Raw genomic sequence first — 20,409 nt, forward strand, 5'->3', positions numbered from 1 at the left:
CGGGATTAGCCGAGCGGTCTAAGCCGCTGCAGTCGTGCACTGTGCAACTGGTCCCGGCGGAGTTTCGAGTCCTCCCTCGGGCGTGTGTGTGTGTGTGTGTGTGTGTGTGTGTGTGTGTGTCTGTCTTTAGGATAATTTAAGTTACGTAATGTGTAAGCTTAGGGACTGATGACGTTAGTAGTTAAGTCCCATAAGACTTCACATACCTTTGAACATCTAGCTCTCTTACCGACTGATGTATAGCGGTACGACTCGACCCTCCCTCACAGATCCACTTCTGCTAATACCTCTGCCCTACCAACCAAGAGAGTAGCCCGTAACAAGATAGTGTGTTTGAGATCCGGTCCCCCAAACAGTTTTAATTTGCCAGAGAATTTTAAATCAGCACACACTCCCATCAGAGTGAAAGACTAATTCCGAAGTAATAATTCTGCGGGTGTCACTTGTTGTTGTTGTTGTTGTTGTTGTTGTTGTTGTTGTTCTCGTTGGTGATGATGATGGTACTAAATGATATCCCATGTCTTTCAGGTATAGCGTGGAAGTATTGCTTCGGTACCTTTGAAGCTTCTTGTTACCTTTATTTCGTAGTTGGGTCATGGGTCAGTAGACGGAGCTAAATTGTTAATACCGGATGTTCAGACACACTGTTCAAATTAATTAGGGAACATGGCTTTGGGCGCCTGCCATACTCCATTGAACAGTAATAATTGATCTTGTATGTTGCTTGAGTAAAGCTTTATCTTTCAAAAATTTAGTACTCAATCCTCTGTGCTTTTCATTGGACTGCGAGAGCTTTAATAATGTTTATGCCCTCCGTGAGCATTTATCACCGTCTGACACATACATGACAAGTATCGTTCAGTACTTCAATGTCTAGACTCTGCACGATATTCCTGGTGTTGGCGGCCGCACGGACCCTGTCATTATCGTGCATGAGAAAGATTTCAGGGCCATCACCGTATGCAGCAACCTGCACTTGGTCCAGCCGGATCTCTTGGATATACTGTCAGGCGGAAAGACTAGCATGGAAAACAAGATCGGTATGACGGTCGACACTGATGCCGCGCTGCATCACCACAGAAGCTTACAACAAGCGACAGGTACCGCTTACCACGGAGCCTCCACACACAGACATGGCCATTACTATGCGTTAGAGGAAATCTGAACTCGTCTCTGAATAACACGTTTCGCCAATGACGAAATGAAGTTGCCTGTTAACACGGGAACGGCAGAACTGAAGGCGAACTGCGAGAGATTTTCGTGTCAAGCGGGGTACTCCAGCAGGACGTCGGGTCCGAAAGATCCTTTCTCGTAAACTGTTCCTTACAGTCTGATCGGACACAGCGTCTCCTGTGGCCCTTCTGAGATTATCTTGCAGTGCTCTCGAGGTAGCCGCACCGCAGAGATGGCCGGGTACTGATCTTCAAGTGCGTCGGGGACATTGCGCAACTCGTCTCGTGCACTGACCTGCCTCTCTGAAGGGTGTACACAAACTGTGGATACCAGATAGAGAGACATTGGCATCTGCAGCGAAGCGACGGAAAGTCCATCCTTCTCGGTTGAAACAGGTTGCCTTTGGAAGTTGCACTTTGTTGGTTGACGACAACTTCCAGAAATGACAACTGTCACCTGTGTACCTCGATAGAGAACGCTGGGAAACCGGTACTCACTTCCTTTCGATGTTCAGCTGATATTGTAATGTGTAACACAGCCGACAGATGGCGAATGACATTAGTTGTTACATACATTGGAAGCTAAAATCTCAAGCTGTGCAGTACGACCACAAACCTGTCTTAAAATAGATTTAAGATACGGACGTGTTCCCCTAATTCTTTTGAGTAATGAGTATAGAAAACCAATTTATGATGGAAAAGGTTGAATCTGAGATTGTGTTTCTTGCAGCAAGGTGCCTGCATTCCTGAACGTGGTGGACATCGCGGGTCTCGTGAAGGGCGCCGCAGAGGGTCAAGGGCTGGGCAATGCCTTTCTGTCGCACATCAAAGCTTGCGACGCCATCTTCCACTTAGCTCGTGAGTATTGTAATTACTGGCTCTTTAAAATAACTACGCTTATTTCTTTTCCTATTTAGCGACCTGATACATCTACATCTATACTCAGCAAACTACTGTGAAATGCATGCTGGAGGGTACTTGCACGGCTTACAGGTGTCCGCGATCCTGCCTGTTCTAGTATCCTCTGGAGCGCGGGGAGAATGTCTTCTTAAATGCCTTTGTGCCTGTAGTAATCAGTCTGATCTTGTGTTCACTATCTCTTGGGACTGATTCGTTGAGGTCTGAAAAATTTCTTTATACTCTTCCTTGAAATTCTGTAAGCAGGCTTTTCATATTTTGCGTCTGTCGTCAAGAGTCTGCCGCTTCAAGTGTTTCGTGACTGTCACCCCTGAATCAAACAAGTCAATGACGATTCGTGCTGCCCTTCTGTGTATACTTCCAATTTGCCCTGTTAGTCCCATCTGTTGTCGATCTCACAAAGGTGGGCAATATTCTAAAATAGAATACTCAAGTGATTTGTAAGCTGTCTGCTTTACAGACGGGCTGCATTTTCCCCAGTATCATGCTAGTGAGCCGATTCTGTCTTTTACCTTACTTACGATTATGCTTTTCATAGTTCTGTTTTATATCTCTGCAAATTGTTATGGTGGTCCAATTCTAATGCAAGATTATGTACTTACACATAATGGCAACATGCAGCTCCCGAGACTGCTAATTTATATTAATCCTTCGTAAAAAATATTATTATAATTGATTCTGGTATTATACTGTTTTGAATCATTAAAATAAAATGTTAATACCGTAAGTTCTAAGGCTAAATTTACACTTTCATTTTCCCAGCCTCGTGATGACTGGGTGTTGTGTGATGTCCTTAGGTTAGTTAGGTTTAAGTAGTTCTAACTTCTAGGGGACTGATGACCTTATATGTTAAGTCCCATAGTGCTCAGAGCCATTTGAACCATTTTACGCTTTCATAAATTTGCTTTGCGCTCCACGTAATATTTAGCTGATGTCTGTTAAATGAAGGCGGCGTTTTTCACCTTATTTTGGCCCCTTATACTTTCCACAACTCGTTTGTTTCATTACGTCATTATAAAGTAGAGTCTTTACCGAGAGAAAGTTGAAACTTCCTGGCAGATTAAAACTGTGTGCCCGACCGAGACTCGAACTCGGGACCTTTGCCTTTCGCGGGCAAGTGCTCTACCATCTGAGCTACCGAAGCACGACTCACGCCCGGTACCCACAGCTTTACTTCTGCCAGTGTCTCGTCTCCTACCTTCTCATTCGAGAGAAAGTTGTCATCCGCTCGAAAATGACAGGGTATTCACTTGATGTGCTTTCGTTAATTTTTATTTAAAAGTTACACTGTTCTTGATTGCTAGACAGATAGTTGGTGCGCAAGCGAGAAAAAGGTGCAGAGGTATAATGCTTAACAAAATTCGTAACTAGTTGTTGCTCGGAGAAGTCAAAATACTGCCTAAATGGAAAATGCCGCCTTCATTTAATAAACTTACGGCTGTGAATGTCATCATGAGGATGATAGATATTATGTGCATTGAAACGAGCTCAGTGATACAGAAATTTCTCGTGCCTAACTTTGCCCAACAATTCGCATCCTTTTGTTGTTACTGCAGGAGTGCAACAGCGGTGTTCCTTCACTTTCAGGTGAGTCTTTTATCTTCGTTAATGTGTTGTTCACTACAGTTACTCCAGTAGAATTAAGCATGGAAGGATGTTAACATGTTCATAAACATTGAACGTTTTTGTACCCCATTAAATCTTCTGACAATATTTCCCTAAAATGTATGCAGTAGTATATCCTCACAAACCACTAACAAAAAAATCTTTGTTGTCCTGACGCAGCCGCTTTTAAAAACACAAAACTATACCTTACGAAAAGGAAAAGGACGTGATCGGTGGAGTATCTGGCCGAAACACAAGCAACAACAGGGAAGTAACCGATATTGTGACTTTTACGAGTTCGTTACCAGGAGCGAATTCTGTATCATCTATGTCCTTTAGTAGTTTAGTTTCTTGAGTTTCTGCGTGTTTATTTAATATCTAATAACCACAGTTCTCGCATTTTCGTTTGCGTCGGAAAGTAAACAAAATTTGTGACATATTACAAGTTCCTAACCAGAGGCAAACTATCTAGCTTCAACTGAGCGCTTAGGTAGTTAGGTTTTTGAATCTCTGCGTATTAATCTAAATTATTAGACACAGTTCCCGTGTTTTCGTCAGGGCTGCAGTAGAGTTGCGTAGCACGTGCCGATAGTCCGTTTATCTGCATAGTTCAGTTTTCTACGGTCGTTATTATGGACGAGTCCTCCCGGATGCCATGAAGACCACAGGGTGCAGCCAACTGCTGGTGGTTGCTCACGTCGGTGTCACTATGGTTTCGAGCGGCTGACAGAAGTGGTAAAGGCTGCCAGTCTTGCTTGCAAGATGAAAGCAGATCTGACCATTTGCAGCATAATAGACAGGACCGATTGGGGACCTCTGGTAGAGACCCGAGTGGATGGTCTGAATCAGAGGCTCAGACGGTTCTGCGACAGTGTAGGCTGCAGATTCCTTGACTTGGGCCAAAGTGTGGGTGGGTTTCAGGTTCCGCTGAATAGGTCAGGAGTCCACTATACACAGGAGGCAGTACACGGATAGCAGAGGCTGTGTGGCGTGGACTGGGCGGTTTTTTAGGTTAGAGGGTCTCGGGAAAACACAAAAAGAGCTTTTACACAAATGGTGCAGGCCGAACACAGGAAGAATGTAGATACAGGAACCATCGGTATAACAGTTGTAAATTGTCGTAGCTGAGTTGGGAAAGTACCAGAGCTCCAAGCCCTAATATAAATCACTGATGCTCAAATCATTACAGGCACTGAAAGCTGGTTTAAGCCGAATATAAGCTCAGCTGAAATTTTTGTGAAGAATCTAAAGGTGTTCCGAAAGGATAGGCTAAACACGGTTGGCGGAGGCGTGTTTGTTGCCGTTAGAAGTAGTTCATCTTGTCGCGAAATTTAAGTAGATAGTTCCTGTGAGTCAGTATGGGCAGAGATCATTGTTGGCCAGCGGAACAAAATAATAAATGTATCCTTTTCCCGATCTCCGATTTCAGATCACACAGTTGCTGAAAGGTTCAAAGAAAACTTGAGTTTGATTTTAAACATGTACCCGTCTTATACGTTTATAATTGGTGGTGACTTCAATTTACCCTCGAAATGATGGCGAAAATACATGTGTAACTCCGGAGGTACGCTTAAAACATCATCTGAAATTGTGCTAAATGCATTCTCTGAAAATTATTTCGAGCAGTTAGTTCATGAGCACACGCGAGGAGTTAACGATTGCGAAAACACACGTGAACTCTTAGCAACAAATAATCCAGAGTTAATAACGAGCATATAAACGGATACAGGGATTAGTGACCACAGGGTTGTTGTAGCGAGATTGAATAGTGTAACCTTCAAATCTTCCAAAAATAAACCAAAAAAATACCTATTCAAAAGAGCAGATAAACATTCACTTGACGCCTTCCTGAGAGACAATCTCCACTCCTCACAAATTAATAATATAAGTGTAGACCAGATGTGGCCTCAATTCAAAAAATAGTATTAGGAGCAGTTCAAAGATTTACACCAAATAAATTAACAAACGACAGAGCTGATCCTCCTTGGTACAGAAAACCGGTCGGAACACTGATGCAGAAACAACGAAACAAACATGCCATATTTAAAGAGAACCAAAATCCTCAAGATTGGCGATCTTTTACAGAAATTCGAAATTTAGCGCGGACTTCAATGCGAGATGCTAATAACAGTTTCCACGCCGAAGCTGTGTCTCGAAACCTGGCAGAAAAACCAGAGAGATTCTGGTCGTATGTGAAGTACGTTAGTGGCAAGAAACACTCAATGGCTTCTCTGTGCGATAGCCATGGAGGTACTATCGAAGTCAGTGCTGCCAAAGCAGAGCTACTAAACACAGCATTACGAAATGCTTTCACAAAAGAAGACGAAATAAATATTCCATAATTCCAATCAAGAACAGCTGCCAACATGAGTAACGTAGAAGTAAATATTCTCGGAGTAGTGAAGCATCTTAAATCATTTAATAAAAGTAAGTCTTCTGGCCAAGGCTGTATACCAGTTAGGTTCCTTTCAGAGTATGCTGATGCATTAGCTCCATACTTAACACTCATATACAACCGTTCGCTTGACGAAAGATCCATACCCAAATACTGAAAAGTTGCACAGGTCACACCAATTTTCGCTTGAGCAACGAAAGGTGCCTAACGACTGGAAAAAAACGTAGGGCATTCCCGTTTTTAAGGGAAGACGTAAGACATATCCACACATTTATAAACCTATATCATTGACGTCAATCTGTTGTAGAGTTAAGGAACATGTTTTATGCTCAACAGTTATGACGTTTTTGGAAAATAAACAGCCCCTCTATAAAAATCAACGTGGATTCCACAAACAGAAATCCTGCGAAACTCAACTCGCTCTGTTCCTCCATGAGATCGCAGCGCATTCGACAACGGTGCTCATGTTGATACCTTGTTCCTTTATTCCAGTAAGGCATTTGACGCCGTGCCGCATTGACTTTTAATGGAATTTTGCTCGGCTTGCGTGGACGTTAAACGGCGCAGTTCTACGCAACAGCGAACAAGTTCCACGTTCCGTCGGTACATCGAAGGAAATGGTTCGTTGGTGCGCGCGCTGTTTGGATGACGTGTTTTCACCCAGTCGTCATCTGAAACCCCCAGATATTCTTACGAATAACGCTGTATTAGACAAATGACAGATCGCGACTCTAATGGTCAGAGGACACCGAATGCTTCCTTCGATTTACGGACATTGCTAGTCAGCGGCGAGTCTAAGAAGTAGACTCTTTATGTCTTGAAACCTTTCTTCATTTCTGTTCACTTTTCTAATGACATCATCTTCCAGTTCATACTGCGCAATCAAGAAACAACTTCAGAAGCTGCTTTTACCTGATCATTTTTACACATATTGCGAACAAGAACGATCTTCTCGCACTTCATTGAGGTACGCAATACACCATTTCTCGACGACGGCCTATGAAAACAAACGTACCTACTCGTTTCTGATATTAAGAAGACTTCAGTTCCATCGCTTGTCAGTGTAGGTATTCCGTAAGTATGTATTTTATTTAGTTGGCGAGAGGTTTCTCGGAAATCAAGAAACACGCAATTAACGTGGGCTCCGATACCTGCAACCTTCTGTAATTCGTAAACCAACAGATTTCACCACTGCCTACGCTTTCGTAATCTTCGACTGTTCGTACAGCGGAGTGGCTATTGGCTCCCCAAAAGTACTCAGTTTTAAAGGCTTATAAAATCCGTGGACTTGGTATTCTTTGGAACGTTGATCTTCTATAACCAAATGAGGGTGATACGAATCTCGCTCTCCGGGTAGATTGCTTGCAAGTTCACTGCCGACCACACACTGCACGGCTGACGTACTACTTAGTACCGAGCGTAAGGCGTTGCGGGGCGGAGTGGCTGCCGCCCACGACGGCCGAGTTGCGGGCGCCGCCATGGGCGCGTTATGACTGTTATTGGCGGAAGGCGGGCCGACACCGGCTCATTAGCGGCTCCTCACCCCCGCCCACTCGCGCAAATACAATGGGCACCGAGGCCGGGCATGCGGGCTCCGATTACCTGCATCAGCTCACACACACACACACACACACACACACACACACACACACACGGCAACGCCCATGTTCGTCAGCCGCTGCTTCGGTATCCCTGCACATGCTTTATACTTCCGTCTACCACAAAGTGCAGCGACACTGTCCCTACTGACAGTCATGTTCTTTCGCGTCATGTAAGTCATATCAGTTCCTCTGGCGTTTATTTTTGTATTCTCTATCTTCATTTATTACTAATTAAATGCGGAAGAGATGCGACTCTTCTGCCTCTGGAAGGCTAACATACTTCTTCAAACAACCGCTGGGCTTGCGTACAATCTGCCGGGGCATGATCCATACCTGTATTACGTATACAGAATAAAGAAGAAAGAGCAGTCCATTTCCGATACATAGATACACCTTCCCACGTACATTGGTACACGTATTCACGTCCTGTTGGAATGTGCAGTTTGTGAGGACCAGTCAGGAGAACGTAGACAGCAGCTTTACGCATTTCTGTCTGCAGTGCGTAATCAGATGAGATTTCCCTTTTCGAATCAAATAGCTTGGGTCTTCTCGCAGACAGTCAAAAGAGAGCGTGCAGACGAACTAATACGTGCTCTTGGCAGAAGGATTTGTGATGTACCACGGAGGAGGGTAAAGATCCCTTTATTTTCGCATCAGAAATAGTCTGAAAGGGAGATCGAATCTTTAGCACCCCACTTGCCACACTGGTGGTATAACGTCAAATACTCCAGTACACTATCGACCTGTTTCAGAATCCACGAGCCTCCTAAATCTCGACCAACATTACCAAAGCAACAGATATTACTTAAAGTTATTAGAAGACTGTCACAGTACTTACAGCCTCCTCCACATATTTTGTAATTAATGGCGAATATCATTCTTTCACCTTTCTAATCTTCTGTTAGATATTCTATATTTTTTGTAATATTAGGGGCAGTTTTAAAGGATAAATTATTTGCTTTGTTAATCAGGCCTTTGAAGATTCACGCAACTCATCTGACCCTTCCGTGTCGTTCCAATTAATTCGGCTTGGCAAAACAAGTAAAAGGTACTGAATAGTCAGTCGGAGGACAATATAGCAAACAATGTCTCATGGACTTTGATTGACCAGTAACAATTTAGGTTTTAATATCTTAGGACACATGTTGAGATTTAATAACTCAGCTTCAGATACAAGTCATCCATAACAGAGGTGGGCAATTGTTTCAACACCGGGACCACTTTGCGGAAGGGGAGGTTAGTGCAAAGCCACAAATTTTAAATGACTGGATTCCTTGCTTAACTTTGCATTTTAGAAAAGTATAAACTGCATCATAAAAATCAATACATGTCAATAAAATACTCAAAATGTTATTCAGTTTATTATTTTCCTTATTTCATGCCATCTACATCTGTCAGCATATTTAATTTTAGAACCAATTTAATGAGACAAATGGATGGCATCAAATTTTTGTGCAGGTTTTTTTTTTTTTTTTTTTTTTTTTTTTTTTTTTTTTTTTTTTTTTAATCAGAAGAGGGGTTTCTTGTTGAGGTTCTCATTACAGGCTGCAAGTTAATGTCTGTTAAAGAGCATAAATATTTACTCTTCTTGCTCTTCAAGAAAAACAATCTCACTCACAGTTATACATAGACCCAAATATGGAGAACGTTTTCCCGGCTAATTTCTTCATATAGGGAAATTTTTCAGCTGAGAAAGATTTATAAAAGTCAGCTAACATCACAAAATTGTACGTTTTTTTCCACAGTTTGATCTGACTGCATGTTGACAAGTTCAAGCTGCAGCTCCTCAGCCGCTGTGTCAATATCAGCACTGATGTGATAAGATAGCAAATCGAATTGAGGTTCAGGTCCTGAAATCTTCTTGTCAACTCACCCTCCAAAATCTGCAGGAACACTTTGAGGCCCTTTCTGTTTTCCTAATGAAGGAAAATGACAAAATATACGTTCCGCTGCTTGCCTTACAAATAGAACTAGTTTTTCTTTGAATGAGTTTACCTGTATCTACATTTTATGTACAAACGACCACTTTCCTTTTAATGTCAGCATCCAGTTTCTCAAATATATCAGCTGCAAACATCTCATATCCTCCTCCCCGCCCCCCACCTCCCACATCCTATTTTTGTAAAAAAAGATCATGATGTCTCCTCCTTGTCCAGAAATAAGACAATCTTATCTCCAATGACCAGATTCTTTTTAAGACTTCGCCCAGTCTCAACTACCTCACACTGTTGTAAATGAAGTCTTCGTCCTCTGTCCCTACATTTTCAAGAAAAAAATCTGTGCTATTGATAGTGTAGTGATCTTCATCTGCATTCACAACACCAATAACAGGATCTACCACATGCTTTTTTGAAGTCCAGTGCAGCTCTACAAAGGCTTTCCTGAAGCAAAATACAGGAAAAGACAAGATATCACATCTACATGACTACTCTGCAATTCACATTTAAGTGCTTGGCAGAGGGTTCATCGAACCACAATCATACTATCTCTCTACTATTCCACTCCCGAACAGCGAGCGGGAAAAACGAACACCTGAACCTTTCTGTTCGAGCTCTGATTTCTCTTATTTTATTTTGATGATCATTCCTACCTATGTAGGTTGGGCTCAACAAAATATTTTCGCATTCGGAAGAGAAAGTTGGTGAGTGAAATTTCGTAAAAAGGTCTCGCCGCGACGAAAAACGTCTATGCTGTAATGACTTCCATCCCAACTCGTGTATCATATCTGCCACACTCTCTCCCCTATAACGCGATAATACAAAACGAGCTGCCCTTCTTTGCACCCTCTCGATGTCCTCCGTCAATCCCACCTGGTAAGGATCCCACACCGCGCAGCAATATTCTAACAGAGGACGAACGAGTGTAGTGTAAGCTGTCTCTTTAGTGGACTTGTTGCATCTTCTAAGTGTCCTGCCAATGAAACGCAACCTTTGGCTCGCCTTCCCGACAATATTATCTATGTGGTCCTTCCAACTGAAGTTGTTTGTAATTTTAACACCCAGGTACTTAGTTGAATTGACAGCCTTGAGAATTGTACTATTTATCGAGTAATCGAATTCCAACGGATTTCTTTTGGAACTCATGTGGATCATCTCACACTTTTCGTTATTTAGCGTCAACTGCCACCTGACACACCATACAGCAATCTTTTCTAAATCGCTTTGCAGCTGATACTGGTCTTCGGATGACCTTACTAGACGGTAAATTACAGCATCATCTGCGAACAACCTAAGAGAACTGCTCAGATTGTCACCCAGGTCATTTATATAGATCAGGAACAGTAGAGGTCCCAGGACGCTTCCCTGGGGAACACCTGATATCACTTCAGTTTTACTCGATGATTTGCCGTCTATTACTACGAACTGCGACCTTCCTGACAGGAAATCACGAATCCAGTCGCACAACTGAGACGATACCCCATAGCTCCGCAGCTTGATTAGAAGTCGCTTGTGAGGAACGGTGTCAAAAGCTTTCCGGAAATCTAGAAATACGGAATCAACTTGAGATCCCCTGTCGATAGCGGCCATTACTTCGTGCGAATAAAGAGCTAGCTGCGTTGCACAAGAGCGATGTTTTCTGAAGCCATGCTGATTACGTGTCAATAGATCGTTCCCTTCGAGGTGATTCATAATGTTTGAATACAGTATATGCTCCAAAACCCTACTGCAAACCGACGTCAATGATATAGGTCTGTAGTTAAATGGATTACTCCTACTACCCTTCTTGAACACTGGTGCGACCTGCGCAATTTTCCAATCTGTAGGTACAGATCTATCGGTGAGCGAGCGGTTGTATATGAGTGCTAAGTAGGGAGCTATAGTATCAGCGTAATCTGAAAGGAACCTAATCGGTATACAATCTGGACCTGAAGACTTGCCCGTATCAAGCGATTTGAGTTGCTTCGCAACCCCTAAGGTATCTACTTCTAAGAAACTCATGCTAGCAGATGTTCGTGTTTCAAATTCTGGAATATTCCATTCGTCTTCCCTGGTGAAGGAATTTCGGAAAACTGCGTTCAATAACTCCGCTTTAGCGGCGCAGTCGTCGATAACAGTACCATCGGCACTGCGCAGCGAAGGTATTGACTGCGTCTTGCCGCTTGTGTACTTTACATACGACCAGAATTTCTTCGGATTTTCTACCAAATTTCGAGACAATGTTTCGTTGTGGAACCTATTAAAGGCATCTCGCATCGAAGTACGTGCCAAATTTCGCGCGTCTGTAAATTTTAGCCCATCTTCAGGATTTCGCGTTCTTCTGAACTTCGCATGCTTTTTCCGTTGCCTCTGCAACAGCGTTCGGACCTTTTTTGTGTACCACGGGGGATCCGTTCCATCTCTTACCAATTTATGAGGTATGAATATCTCAATTGCTGTTGCTACTATATCTTTGAATTTGAGCCACATCTCGTCTACATTCGCATAGTCAGTTCGGAAGGAATGGAAATTGTCTTTTAGGAAGGCTTCTAGTGGTACTTTATCCGCTTTTTTAAATAAAATTATTTTGCGTTTGTTTCTGATGGATTTGGAAGAAATGGTATTGAGCCTAGCTACAATGACCTTGTGATCACTAATCCCTGTATCAGTCATGATGCTCTCTATCAGCTCTGGATTGTTTGTGGCCAAGAGGTCAAGTGTGTTTTCGCAACCATTTACAATTCGCGTGGGTTCGTGGACTAACTGCTCGAAATAATTTTCGGAGAATGCATTTAGGACAATCTCGGAAGACGTTTTGTGCCTACCACCGGTTTTGAACAAGTATTTTTGCCAACATACCGAGGGTAGGTTGAAGTCCCCACCAACTATAACCGTATGAGTGGGGTATTTATTTGTTACGAGACTCAAACTTTCTCTGAACTGTTCCGCAACTGTATCATCGGAGTCTGGGGGTCGGTAGAAGGAGCCAATTATTAACTTAATTCGGCTGTTAAGTATAACCTCCACCCACACCAATTCGCACAGAGTATCTACTTCGACTTCACTACAAGATAAACCACTACTGACAGACACCAACACTCCACCACCAATTCTGCCTAATCTATCTTTCCTGAACACCGTCTGAGACTTCGTAAAAATTTCTGCAGAACTTATTTCAGGCTTTAGCCAGCTTTCTGTACCTATAACGATATCCGCTTCTGTGCTTTCTATTAGCGCTTGAAGCTCAGGGACTTTTCCAGCGCAACTACAACAGTTTACAACTATAATTCCGACTGTTCCTTGATCCAAGCACGTCCTGTAATTGCCAAGCACCCTTTGACATTGCAGCCCATCCCGCACTTTCCCGAGGCCTTCTAACCTAAAAAACCGCCCAGTCCACGCCACACAGCCTCCGCTACCCGTGTAGCCGCCAGCTGAGTGTAGTGAACTCCTGACCTATTCAGCGGAACCCGAAACCCCACCACCCTATGGCGCAAGTCAAGGAATCTGCAGCCAATACGGTCGCAAAACCGTCTGAGCCTCTGATTCAGACCCTCCACCCGGCTCTGCACCAAAGGTCCGCAGTCGGTTCTGTCAACGATGCTGCAGATGGTGAGCTCTGCCTTCATCTCGTAAGCAAGACCGGCAGCCTTCACCAAATCAGATAGCCGCTGGAATCCAGAGAGAATTTCCTCAGATCCAAAGCGACACACGTCATTAGTGCCGACATGTGCCACCACCTGCAGCTGGCTGCACCCTGTGCTCTTCATGGCATCCGGAAGGACCCTTTCCACATCAGGAATGACTCCGCCCGGAATGCACACGGAGTGCACACTGGATTTCTTCCCCTCCTTAGCCGCCATATCCCTAAGGGGCCCCATTACGCGCCTAACATTGGAGCTCCCAACTACACTGTGTATGTCTTTTTGTGTGACCTGTTTTTCAAAAGCTTTACGATAGCTACATTTTCCCACTGAAAACTCTGTCCCCATCTGTTGTAATGTTTACCATTTTCTTCCAGGACAAGCCTCTTTTCTCCACAAAATTCATAGCACATTGAAGCAAGTCCCCACTAGGGTCTCTAAGTAACTGAATTGTCTTGTCCAAAAGTTCACTAGTTGACGTATCGTTAGATCCCACTACATGACTGTAGACATCTGTCACTATGTGGACAAGGCGGCAATACAGTCTAGGCTTAATGGCTAATACAGTAAATGAAACTGCAGTGACTGCTTAAATTACAAAGTGCGTATGTTAATTTCGGTCGTAACCAAAACTTGTAATCTGAAAACAAAGAAAAAATAAAGGAGTAACAGAAAATGTCTCGTCGTCACTACGTACTGCTACGAAAACTAGTCTATTCATTTCACACCAACTCAGAAAAAATTAGAGGGCGTAGTCTTAGACTTTTGACGGGTGTTTCCTTTCAGCATCGCAGCGTAATAGCAAACTAAAATTGTGTGTACACTAGCTTTTGCAGTTTCACCGGGACAGACACCTAGTTGATAGCGTACAGGTCGTGGATTATCAATCATAGCTCATACAAATTATACTAAGTGGAAAACGATCTCCAGAAACCCACGATTTATGTGATTTTATTTACTGAGATTCGATCATACAAGAAAATTAAATTAGTGTTTCAAACCTGAAAACGTCTCTTTTGCACAGTATGTTCATGGAGATAAATGAAGGTTAACACCACGGTTGTATACAGTTATGGTGGTCTGTAGCCTCTAAATATTGGTGAAGAAGCTTCCCACAGTGTCGTTATTCAATACGAGAACATTAATTTCATCAAGTTGAATTCCATTAAGAGTCGTCGTGCTCAGCGACTGTGAAATGATTATAATCAAGGACGAACACAGCAAACAATCGTATATCAGTATGTATTTTATTACTGATATAGCTAGATTTCAGATAAGTATAGCCATCAGCAGTGCTTTTAGTAGTGAGTCATATATACCCAGAAAGCTTTTCACAAGTTTTCTGGTTGTACATGTTTCGGTACTAAATGCGCTTTGTCGGCTATACTTTAAATTAAATCTAGCTAGATCTGCAATGAAATACAAATTGATATAGGACTGTTTGCTGTGTTCGTCCTTGATTATACATTTATACTTACTTATCCTGCGTTTTTCGACCTTCAATGTGATGTGCTGATCTCAAAATCTACCTCCAGTGAGTGCACTATTGAAATGTTCCCATCCAGTTAATTCAACCTCCACCTGTCAGATTTTCCCATCGGCACTGCTTTCGTTAAGCGTTGTTCGAGCAAGCGATCCACATGTCCTGCCCATCAAAATCTTCTAGCCCTCATTTCCTGCACAATGTAACATTTCATACAGTTCCTGACTCTTCCTTTTTTCGGAGTCATCCGCGTCTCGCATTGGGCCAAAAAACTTCCCTGAAGATTTTACATTCAACAACGGTCTTCCATTGTTATATGGTCCCTGTTCCTTGTAACGCCATTGGGAGTATGCATGATTCCATTATCTGTTTCCGTCGGAAGTACAGTGTTCGATTCCCGGCGGGGTCAGGGATATTCTCTGCCTCGTGATGGCTGGGTGTTGTTTGTTGTCTTTAGGTTAGTTAGGTTTAAGTAGTTCCAAGTTCTAGGGGACTGATGACCATAGATGTTAAGTCCCATAGTGCTCAAAGCCATTTTTTTTTTTTTTTTTTTTTTTTTTTTTTTTGGGTACGTAAAGTTGTTTGCTTTGGCCAAACTCAGACCTCTTGCAATAGGACGCCCTGCATTGCACCATCACATCAATCTTCTCAGCACTGATTTGGAGTCAAATTTTGGTTGCATTTTGTGCTTGATCATCAGAACTGCAATATCATTAGCGTGACAGAAATGTCCTTCCCTATTTTTTGTTTCGCGCCTAGTTCGGCCACACCAAGCTTCCCCATCGTTCCACCGGACCTTTTGTCAGGCCGTGAAGAATGAGGCAGTTGTCGGGACGCGGCCTTAATCAAACAGAGGGAGGCGCTGGTGCCGTCCGCTGGACACGTTACTAATTAATTCGGGCGCCGGGCCGCGGCAGCGGCGTGCGCAGCTCCTGGCGTGCCTGCGGCGACTGCCCGCCGAACAATGCGTAGCCAGTGACTGCTCCGGGCCGCTCTCGTGCGTGCGGTCTGGAGGCCCGCCGTGGGAACGTTTTCGCTCTCAACTGGTCCCTCTTCTGCGGTCGCTCGCGCAAATGCCTCCTCGTCGGACACTGCCACTGTGGCCGCAAGCGAACAGTTCCCGCCCTTTTTCCCTTGTTGGAATGCTACCGCAGAGGGTGCACGCTCGGCCGAAAGAATAGCACGCCCCGAGGGGGCGTTTGTTTGTATTGCCCGTCACGATATCTTACGCGGTCTGCAACTCAGTTGTTTCCCCGTCGGTTTTCTTTTCCGCTTTTTATTCCCATGTGGTCGAGACGGGAGCTTTCATTGTGAAGGATCTGCGACAGTGTCTTTCAGACGCCAGACAGAGAAGAAACCGCTTGACACTGAATGGATAAGTTTTCGCTCTGATAATTGTATGATATTATCCAACACATAATACAGCTCGTTAGTCGGTCGAGGAAAAGATAGACAATTATTATATCAGTAAACGTGCTGCGGTTATGCGGAGTGATTTGGTAATCGGTTGGATTACAAGATGTTCAAACAGCTACCGTGGGCCGGCGGTGTATTTGTTTATTTTATTTATTTAACCTGGTTAGATTAGGGCCCGAAGGCCCTCTGTTATTTAGGACGAGGGTCACACAGTTACTGTGCCTTTTTACAGCACTGTCACGTAAGAAATAACTGTAATTTCAATATGACAAATACATTGTTCTAAAGAATTAAAGAAACATCTGTATCGATGGCCAGGTGTTAAATCTGTGTTGATACAGGCGGTACCTGTGGTTTTATTATACGGCATGAGATCTATGCTTTCACTGTAGGCAACAATTAAAATGATACGCCATCTATCGGCTGTGTTATGCTTTACAGCGTCAGGTGACAACTCAGAAGTGAGTACCAGTGTCTCAGAGTTTTATAGTGAGATCCACAGATGGCAGTTGTGATTTGTGGACATAGGTTTCAACATGCAGGTACACTCCAACATGTTAATGCAGTGCAGGTTGCTTTGATCCAAAGAGGATGGTCTTGTGGTCGTGTTGCTGCAGGTGCCGGTGTCTCTCCAAGTGTCATCCTTAGGCTGTGGACACGCTACAGCGGGACAGGTCAGTAGACAAGACAGCCGACGCATTACAATGCCATATGAAGACCGGTATCTGCCCAACTCGTGTGTTGCGGCGTCTGCGGATACTGCCAGAGCACTGCAGGACCATCTCAAAGGGCCCCTGGAGCCGATGCGTCCGATCATACTGTAATGAACAGGTTACGAGAAAGGACCTTACGACCTAGAAGTCCTGTTCGAGTGCGCCACTTGATTTATCGTCTTGCAGTTCGTCTTCGGTTCTGCGTATATTCACAGACGAGTCCAGATATCCTCTGACACAAGGTGATGGCCCTGTTCGTGTGCGGTTACCCGTAGTGAGCGGTACCAGCCAAATGTTGTCCAGATGTTCAGATTTCCAAGGTTCTGCGTCGTTGCGGGAAGGCATCATTGTTGACAGCCGTATGGATCTTGTCGTTGTCCATGGTTGAGAGCTCTAGGACATGAGGAATATGTGGTTAGACAGAAGGATGTAATGAGGGTAAGGAGTGTATACGACGAAGCTAGGCATTATTGTTGCTTCAATAGATATGACTAACGGTCTTTTGAAATTGAAGATGTTATTCATTTCTCTTACATAATGAAGGACGTTGTTCCAGAGTGGGGTTCCTGCTACTGAAATGACTCTGAAAAAGTGGCTGAACGACGGAGTGGAATAGAAGGGATTTTGCGCGTATTATATTGGGTGTTTCTGCATCGTTGTTGAGACAGGAGCGTTAAGATCAAGGAGAGAAATGAGGGACAATGTACGTTGATAAGACGGTAGAGAAGACAAGAGTTGTATGTTATTCCCTGTGCTTGTTTGCGCATCCAGAATACTCCTGCATACAGAAAGCATCATAAAAAGTGGACACTCTTCGATGGTTAATGTCTTGGGAACAAAATCACATGTTGCAATTTTGCGCGGTAACGTAGACCATTGTTTTCTCAACAGACCTTGGACAGTGCAGGAACAATGCAAATGCACTGATCAGCCAGAACATTGTGATCACCGACCTTTTGTCGATATAAACCCGTCCAAGCGATAGCAGTTTCACTTGACGAGAAATGACGGCTAGTCAAGACACAAGCACGTTACATGTAGCATCAGTGAGCGTGCTGCAGGTGTATAGAAGGGGCAAGACTCGCGATCTTTCTGGCTTTGACCGGCGACAGATCGTGATGGCCCGGAGGCTCGACAGGAGCATTTCACGTACAGTACGACTTCTCGGGCGTTCGAGGAGTGCTGTGGTGTCTTCAACACGTGGCGAAACCAGGGGAAAATCACGTCAAGTTGTCGTGGCGTTGGCCGATCATCGCTCATTGCAAATGTGAAACATCTTAGGCTGGGCAGGCTGTTAAAACAGGACATGCGGCGAACTGTGACGAAACTAGCATCAGATTTTAACGCTACACGGGGTACAAGAATGTCGGAAGAGACAGTGCAACGAACACTCCTAACGCTGGACCTCTCAGGCCGACGACCCATGCATGTGCCAATGTTAATACGACATCGGCAGCTACAGCTAACATGCATGTGCCAATGTTAATACGACATCGGCAGCTACAGCTAAAATGGGCACTTGACCATCAGCACTGGACGTCGGCGCAGTGGCAGAGCCTTGCATTGACTGATGAATGTCGACACCTTCTTCATAATGCCTATGGGAGGCGCGACTCCGTCGTCTTCCAGAGGAACAGCCCGTTGACATGTATACTGCGGGAGGGAGACAAACAGGCGGCGGCTCCATTTTGCTCTGCGGAACATTCACGTGGGCGTCCGTAGGTCCAGTGAAGCTCGCGCAAGGCACCGTGATGACTAACGAATATAGTAGACTGGTTGCAGATCGCATACACCCCTTCATGACGATAAGGTTCCCGACAGCAGTGGCATTTTTCAACAAGATAATGCGCCATATCGTAAGGCGAGGAGTGTGATGGAGTGGTTCTAGGAACACAATGGCGAGTTGCAGTTTAAGTGCTGGCGCCCAGCTCGCCATATCCGAACCCGATGGGACGTATCTGGTATGTGGTTGAACTTGGCGTGAGAGCTCAAAGCTCCCCTCTCGGGAATGTACGGGAATTACGTGACTGGGGTGTGCAGATGTGGTGCCAACTCCCTCCAGCAACCTACCAAGGCCTCATTCCTTCCATTCCACGACGCGTAGCCGCTTTTATCCGTGCCATAGGGGACAGATGGGCTATTATGTTGGTGGTCACAATATTCTGGCTGATCAGTGTAGGTCAGCACTCTGAGGGTGCTGTGCGATGTGTCGCGTTTTGCAACGCAGAAGCGCCCGACTTCGTCTTTATTCAAGTAGTAAATCCACACTCCCGAAAAATTTGCAGAGGATACGTAGTGTTATTTGTCGACTGTTTTTCATACAATGAACAGTTGGTCTTCACTGGGTCTTAACAGACTGGTTGCTTCTGTTCTTTATCACATTCTATTTTATTGCCGATGTTACTTTGAACAGTTCCTCTGAACAAACAGCCGTGCTTTAAGTTGCTATTTTGTTCGGTGACAGGGTTGTTGCACCACTTTCTGTTTCCTTTATTTATTTCTTTGTGCGCATCCCACGCAATCTACGCTTTGCAGCCCTCTCTCACATTGTTTGCAGATGATGATGTGGTTTACGTCTAGTATAGTCATCAAAAGATCGAAACGAATTGCTAAATGATTTGGGCAAGATATGTGCATTTCGATTACAAGATAAATAACGCGAAGTTAAATATTGTAAATTTGACAATTACCCAGGCACTACAGACAAACTGGAGCCATCACAAAGATAATGTTGTGTAGCAAGCGAACCAAAGATGGCGTTTTGTTGTCAGAACAATTAAAAGATGGAACCTGTGGCCTTGTACGAGTCTTTCAATTGGCCGCTACTTCAGCGGATGGCATGTCCCTAACGTACCACTAAAGAAATTATATTACGCTTGTCCTTTCTCTTCTAGAATACTTGTGCGCGGTGTGGGATCATTACGAGAAAGGATCAGCGCAGGACATCGAAAACGTTTAAAGAAGACTGTCTCGTTTGATATTATCGCGAAATAAGATAGATAGAGTGATGGATGTGATAAGCGAGTTGGGGTAGCAATAATTAAAACAAAGGCATCTTTTTTCCGACTAATGTTTTCACGTACACTCATGTTCAGAAGGAGGAGTACATTGTACTTTCAATATGTTCGGCAGAAACGATTAGCATTTGAAACGTGTCAGCCCGTTGGTTCATGGTCAGCATCGACACCGCAGCGCAACGTCACCTACTGATAAAATGCGCCTGCGGTTCTCGTTGTCGCTATAAACCGAAGGTAATGGATCATTGTGACCTGAGCAGACGTGCATTATGCTTCGCCGAAGTACACGAGAACTTTAACGTCGTATCAGTAAGTTTGAAAGAGGGCGCTTTGTTGGCATGAGAGAATATGATGCATCCATCTGGAAAATGGCTGCTCGTGTCGGACGAAGTGTTTCTGCAATGCAATGGGTGTGTGCAGATTGGTTCACGGTGAGATGGGTCAGGTCGCACCACCAGCCAGCCCCCCCCCCCCCCCCCCCCCCCCGAGAAGATTGATACCTCATCCGAATGGCATTGTAGGACAGCTC

General features: G+C 44.2%; 1 protein-coding gene across 1 annotated transcript in view; it reads left to right on the forward strand.

Moving 5' to 3' along the window:
• The window catches only part of LOC126353788 (obg-like ATPase 1), a 263,208-nt gene that overhangs the window by 105,587 nt on the left and 137,212 nt on the right, over window positions 1–20,409 (forward strand). The window contains exon 4 of the mRNA XM_050002881.1: window positions 1,903–2,030. Within this exon, the coding sequence (XP_049858838.1) occupies window positions 1,903–2,030 (128 nt within the window). The remainder of the gene's footprint in view (window positions 1–1,902; window positions 2,031–20,409) is intronic.

Source organism: Schistocerca gregaria, chromosome 1 (genome assembly GCF_023897955.1).
Source record: "Schistocerca gregaria isolate iqSchGreg1 chromosome 1, iqSchGreg1.2, whole genome shotgun sequence".
Lineage (NCBI taxonomy): Eukaryota > Metazoa > Arthropoda > Insecta > Orthoptera > Acrididae > Schistocerca > Schistocerca gregaria.